This window comes from Bison bison, unplaced genomic scaffold (genome assembly GCF_000754665.1).
Source record: "Bison bison bison isolate TAMUID 2011002044 unplaced genomic scaffold, Bison_UMD1.0 scf7180017864530, whole genome shotgun sequence".
Classification (NCBI taxonomy): domain Eukaryota; kingdom Metazoa; phylum Chordata; class Mammalia; order Artiodactyla; family Bovidae; genus Bison; species Bison bison.
Window position 1 is genome coordinate 10077546 of NW_011495080.1, and position 7008 is coordinate 10084553.

General features: G+C 39.7%; 2 protein-coding genes across 3 annotated transcripts in view; one reads left to right on the plus strand and one right to left on the minus strand.

Moving 5' to 3' along the window:
* The window catches only part of GRM8 (glutamate receptor, metabotropic 8), an 858241-nt gene that overhangs the window by 319339 nt on the left and 531894 nt on the right, over positions 1-7008 (plus strand). The window lies entirely within an intron of this gene.
* The window catches only part of LOC104982380, a 59607-nt gene that overhangs the window by 50392 nt on the left and 2207 nt on the right, over positions 1-7008 (minus strand). Inside the window, 1 exon segment of the mRNA XM_010831745.1 lies at positions 1655-1739. Within this exon segment, the coding sequence (XP_010830047.1) occupies positions 1655-1739 (85 nt within the window).

Sequence of the window (7008 nt, forward strand, 5' to 3'; positions counted from 1 at the left end):
TCATGCATTGGAGAAGGAAATGGCAACCCACTCCAGTGTTCTTGCCTGGAGAATCCCAGGGATGGGGGACCCTGGTGGGCTGCCGTCTCTGGGGTTGCGCAGAGTCAGACACGACTGAAGCGACTTAGCAGCAGCAAACTGTGATAAGTGCTTAGAAAGAAGAGTACAAGATGCTGTTTGGGGGTAGCAAAGGAAGTGGGGTTAGAGAAGAACACATGAAGAATGATTTAGTCACCAGTTAAGTGAGAACAGAAGATAGACTGAGTCAAGTGAAAGAGCTTGGTGAGTCCAGCTATGCTTTTACCTGGCTAGAGTCAATTTCTGGAGAAGGCAATGGCAACCCACTCCAGTACTCTTGCCTGGCAAATCCCATGGATGGAGGAGCCTGGTAGGCTGCAGTCCGTGGGGTCACTAGGAGTCGGACACGGCTGAATGACTTCACTTTCATTTTCACTTTCATGCATTGGAGAAGGAAATGGCAACCCACTCCAGTGTTCTTGCCTGGAGAATCCCAGGGATTGGGGGACCCTGGTGGGCTGCCGTCTCTGGGGTTGCACAGAATTGGACACGACTGAAACGACTTAGCAGCAGCAGCAGAGTCAATTTCTAGATAACCTTAGTCCAATCATTAATCTCTATGCACTCAATTGTTTTCATGATTCCTATTTGGTTGCATTGCCCATAACACCCATATGATTGTGTGCAACTTAATTGAACCCAGTGCTTTCTTTCTTTCAAAGCTTTGAAACCCATCCTTTTTTTTTTTTTTTCCTGAGGTAGAGAAGTATGTTTCCGTTAATTGCATTCTGCTTGGGACTAATCCACCATACAGCTGTGGTTGATGTCCAGGTATGATTCCGAGGGTCTTTTCCTTGCCCCCATGAGAGGATAGGTCTTTCTAAGAGGTCACAAGACCTAGTTCCTCAGGGAAGGAATCTTGAGCTTTTCACCATCAGCATCATGATCATCTGATTCTAACCCTTTCTTGGATATCTAGATAATGAGGTTCTTGGAACCCGGACAAACCTCTTAACATTACTGCTTTTTGATATTGTTGAACTCCAGAGATTGAACTCTTTCTCTATTTCATTTAATCACAACTCTAGTCTTAGTCAAACAGTTGAAGGATCCATCTCTACTTTTCCTTTTTGCCTCCCCAATCTTAATTGTACAAATTCATTTTTGATAATATTTACTCCTTCTAGAATACAGGCCTTCTCATTCTTTTTTTAAAAAATATATTTTAATTTGTAAAATCTATACCTCTTCATGGTTTTCTTTGAGTAACTCAGTTCATTAAACTTTTTTTCCCAAGTCTCCAGGCATTTTTGTATGCTATTTACATGATATCCTTTGAACTCAATATTACAACTTGGTGCACATGCCTGCTTATATTACCCAACTATATCATGTACTCTTCAAGGGTGAGAATTATGCCTTTTCTTTATAATTCTTCTACAGAGGCCTGCATGTTGGCTAACTGTGCCAACTCAAAAATGTTCCTAAATAATGAATACAGTGTCAATTCTTTATTAGTTGTCTATGACTTTCTCTGTGTGGTCTCAACCTTGACTTTAGTTTGCCAACTAAAAATACACCCTTTATATGGTATTAACTAAGGATAAACAATGTGTTCATTGATTGACTTTCTTACCTTCCAATCTGTAGTGTTGGCATGGAGAAGAGTTAACCGTCACGTAATTTGGGTTTCCACTGTCCTTAAAATAAAAGTCCAAATGCTGCAATGAACATAATAGAGTTTTAAAGAAAGACTCACAACAAAGCCAAATCAAAGTAGCCAACCTACCAATGGACAAACAAAACAATGTTTCAGAAATGCTCAGGAAAAGAGAAAAATCCTTTACAGTAATGTGTTGGAGAGGCTAGTGAAATTCCTACATTGGGAGGGTTTACTCTAGATACCCCTGAAGTTTCTTTCCAACTAAGATGCTATTTTAAAATTCAGAGTTAAAATTAAGAGGACTAAAAGGAATATTAGCAAGTGACTGTAAAAATGAGGCCTTGGGAATTTTTGGTGAGAAGGTCAATAGTTATTTTCTGTTGAGTTAGATGCTAAGTGCTGTGTGATGCTTTCAAAGCAACTGTGATAAATTATTAAGTACTTGTAATTTATTACCCACATCAGGGAATAATATATTGCAGTGTGAGCTGAAGACACCAGGCAGTGCTGGCTGAAGCATTTGTCTAGATATTGCACAAGATTGTCTGAAAAGCAACAGGCTCATTAGTAACTCAGGTTGTTGCAGGAGACTGTGTTTTCCTTGTTATGAGTTTTTCCATTTCCAACTAGAAAGTGAAGAATTGTAGAGACACATTTACATTAGTCAAGTGCCCTGGTGAGACTTCTGCCCTCTGAAATTATTGGGATAATCACCGGTGTTTTGCAAGTGTAAGAAATGAAGGAGAGACCATGACTTCTTCTATCGAAAATAAATGTTTTATGAATTCTTTATAAATACATATTTGGGCTTTTGACTTTTCAGTTATCTGTGGCTGATGTGAAATGCTGTTAATCTATTGTTTGTTAAGCTAGTTGCAAGCTACATTTTCTATTCTGCTTAGTGTAATTTTAGGAGGAATAATTCACACTAAGCATGCGGAAGCATGCCTCACATAAGGATTAATTCATAAAGTCCCTAGAGATGACCGTTTTTCATAGCATCTTCACAATCTTAGTGTTTTCTTCTACTGATTCAAAGCACATCATTGAATTTGTTATCTGGAGGAAAATAAAAAATACTCTTGCATTTTCCTGGCTAGCAATTATAGGAGCCCTTGTCATATGCTGAGGCTTGTTAGCTCTGAAACACCTTGAAAATCTTTAATTTATTTCACATAACTTCTGGAAATTCTTACTTTTTTTTTTTATCATTCTCTATTGTAACTAATGCTTTTCTTTTGAGGTATTCTAAATTTTACCTCCGTTCTAATGTGTTCCCCATCAGCTCTACTTATAGACAAATTATTTCACTGCTCTTGAGAGCTTTCCATAAAACTTTAAAAGCATCTATCCACCTGTACTAAGCCGTGTGCTGGTTGAAGAGAGGAGGAAGGAGAGGAGAGAGGTGGATGAGTGACAGCTGGAAGAGGGTGGTGGAGTCTTGGAAAAGCAGAGAAAGTTCAGAACAGGCTAGTATGTAACCAGGAGCAAGACTGTGTATACTGAGTACCTCCCAGTTGAAAAGTAGGAGACCTTCAACCATTCTGCCTGTGAATATCACTTACCATATTGTATTCACATTGTATACACATGAATGTATAAACATTCATGAAAATGTTTAATAATTGGTTGGAATCATCAGCTCATACTTACTTATGGTTTGGAACCTATTAGAAAGTTGAAAGAAAAAGTGACCATGCAAATAAACTAGAATAACCAATAGGCTGGTAGTTGGTTGGAACTGGATTATCCAGAGCAAAGGAAACCTTAGTTGTAGACCGTCTATCATTATTATTTTTTTTAACATTATACTTTCCTTTGTCTGGGGTTCTGTCTTAGAGCTCATTTGAGAGTCATGAGGCAAAGACATATCAGAGTTAGAAGGACCAGCCAAGACTAGAATTGTGTGTCCTTTCAAAAGACCGTGTATGGGGTGGGGGGACGACTGAGCTCTTGGTTAATTACTAACCCATTATGAGCAATTTACCATGTATGTCAGGCTCTGTTCTAAGTGTTTTACATGTGTAAAAACACTGCCCAAGCCCATTAAATGTGTCAACACCTTTGCCTCCGGGCAGCCTCCTTCCAGACTTGCTTTATGTGGTTAGTACTACTTACTGTTCCCATTAAGATGAGAAGGAAATTGAGGCACAGAGAAGTTAAGTAATTTGACTAAGGTCACACAGCTGGAAAATCAGAACTGAGTTTGGGCACAGGCAGTCTTCTCCAGTGTCTGCGTTTCTAGTCCCTGTTGTCCTCTGCCTGTCCAGTGTGGCTCAGCAATGTCTTTACTCCACAGGAGTCACATTCCATTAAGGGCACAGGGCCCTGTTTCCCTTCTTATGGCCTCTGTTGCTGCAGACTCCACTTGCGTCTTCAGCGTCTACACTCCTGTTAAATAAAACCCATGAAAGTGCATATAAATTGCAAAGATCAATAAAAATGTTATTTCATTATTTCCCAAACAGGTAAGCTTGCCCCTTAAGTCCTTTTCCGCCTTAAAAGTTTTCTTATTTTCTAAAGCCTGTAGGGTGATAGAATTCTGCTCTGCCCCAAAGGATGCTAGCTTTCTATTTATATTTAAATCCAGTAGAATGAAAAGCACAGTTGCTGGGTCACACCAGCCATGTGGCAGGGGCTCAGCGACTACACATTGCTGGCGGCTACTGCCCGGACAGGGCAGCAATAGGACATGTCTATCACTGTAGAAAGTTCTCTTGGGTGGCACTAGACAAAACACAAGATAGTATTTCCTTTCAAATGAGGCAGCATCATAATTACATGACTTTGATATTGGACCATCTCATTTTTTAATCATTGTCTTTACACTTATAGAATAAATAGGATACCACGTCTCTCCCCCTCATTCCTCTTGTTTATTTACTTTTCCCTTTAAAATAAATACACTTGGCCCTGTTTCTTTCTTTCTTTTTTTTTCTTCCCTCCAGTTTTCTTGCTTCCACTCATTCTTTCATACCGAAAATGTGTGAAAGGAGCTGCCCAAGCCCATTAAATGTGTCAACACCTTTGCCTCCGGGCAGCCTCCTTCCAGACTTGCTTCCTTCAGACAGCTTTCCTGACCTGCAGGAGAACCCTCTGAGACAGACCCCTTGGGCTTGAGGCTCTGCATCACCCTTGAATTCAATTTCTTCCTGAAAGGCATTCATATGCTATGTATTTATTTGCATTTTTCCTGCTATGTATTTGTTTATTAGTAAGATAGAATTCACACAGTGCACATGTCAAAGAGCATCCAGGATTCTATTTAGTAAATCACCCGAGATCACCAATTTCATGTATCTTTCAGGCCATCCAACACTTTAACAGTACCTTGCACATTTCAACAGACCATTGGCCTAATCCTATGCAGCAGGCATTTAGTAGCAGCTCTCTAGTTTTTAAAAGTCACAACAAACAGGATCGGTTGTTTGTTAGATACTCTCACTGGAAGACAGAGGCTGGACTGTTCACTCTTTTATTTATTAATCCACCAGACATTTATTTCCTATAGTGCACACTTTGCAGGGCACTGAGGAGTCAGAGTTAAAGGCACAACATTAACCTGAAAGAGCCAATAGCCTAGCCAGGAAAACCAGAAGCTAAGTAAGTGACGATAATATGGTGGAATAAATGCTCTGATTGGAGATTTCTAAACTGTGTTGATGGAATTATCAATGACCAGCCAACACTGGGAGGATGTGGAATCAGGAAAGTCTTCTGGAGAAGTGGACCCTCCAGATGAGTCTTGCAAGACAGCAGTTATCTAAGCAAAGGCTTGTAAGAGTATCACCTTTGCAGGTGTTGAGTGGGTATGGGGTTACTGGTGACAAATGAGACTAAAGGCTGAGCTAGATTATGAAGAGCCTGGATTTTGTGCTGGAAAAAAAAAATGGCATGCTGTTGGAATATTTAAGCAGGGAGTAACACTCACCATTGGACTAATATTTTAGACCACACACAATGGCAACTATTGAACTGGAGGCAAAAATACTGGAGAAGAGGTAATTGCAATAATCCAGGTGAGGGCTAAGGAGGGCTTTAACTAAAGCCATGCAGGGGAGAGGGAGAGAGTGGGCAGATTAAAGAGGGATTTTGGGTTTGAAACAGCAAGACTTAGTAACACATTGAATGAGGGCAATTAAGCACAGTGAGGAGTCTAGGATAATGGCCAGGTTTCAATCAAAGATATTGCTGCAAAAATTTCTCCATGGGTGAAAGACCACGTTAAATGATACCTATAATTCTTTGCAGGACTGTGGGTCATAATTTAAAATTTTATTAACTTTTAGGACTCCTGACAACTTCCACTGAATATTGTAAAATATAATAAAGCTAACACTTAACATCTACATAATATGGTGGGATATCTTTTTTTCAGATACTTTAGCAAAACATTCAACATAAAGTACTTAATATTGGCAAGGCTGCTGTACAGTCATATTTTAGTGTGTTATTTTTGTTGAAGTATAATTGATGTACAATATCGTGAAAGTTACAGCTGTACAATATAGTGATTCATAGTTTTTAAAGGTCTGACTCCCTTTATATTTATTATAAAATATTGGCTATATTCCCTGTGTTGTGCAATATAGCCTTGCTGCTAAGCTGCTAAGTTGCTTCAGTCGTGTCCAACTCTGTGTGACCCCATAGACGGCAGCCCACCAGGCTCCCCCGTCCCTGGGATTCTCCAGGCAAGAACACTGGAGTGGGTTGCCATTTCCTTCTCCAATGCGTGAAAGTGAAGTCGCTCAGTTGTGCCCGACCCTCAGCGACCCCATGGACTGCAGCCTACCAGGCTCCTCTGTCCGTGGGATTTTCCAGGCAAGAGTACTGGAGTGCGGTGCCATTGCCTTCTCCAGTATAGCCTTATAGCTATTTTATGCATAATAGTTTGTACCTCTGAAGTCCCTACCCCTATATTGCTCCTCCCTGTTTCCCTCTCCCTACTGGTAACCACTAGCTTGTCTTCCATATCTGTGAATTGGTTTTTTTTTGTTGTTGTTGTTATATTCACTAGTTGTTGTATTTTTAGTCTCTACGTATAAGTGATATCATACACTATTTGTTTTTCTCTGTCTGGCTTATTTCACTTAGCATAATACCCTCCACCTCCATCCATGTTGTTGCAAATGGCAAAATGTCATTCTTTTTTATGGCTGGGTAGTATTTCATTGTGTGTGTATAATGTACTATATATGTTGTATAATACCACACACACACACATATCTTAGCAATTGTAAATAATCCTGCTCTGAAAATTTGGGTACATGGATCTTTTTGAATTACTATCTTTGTTTTTTCTTTCAGATATATACATATATATATAC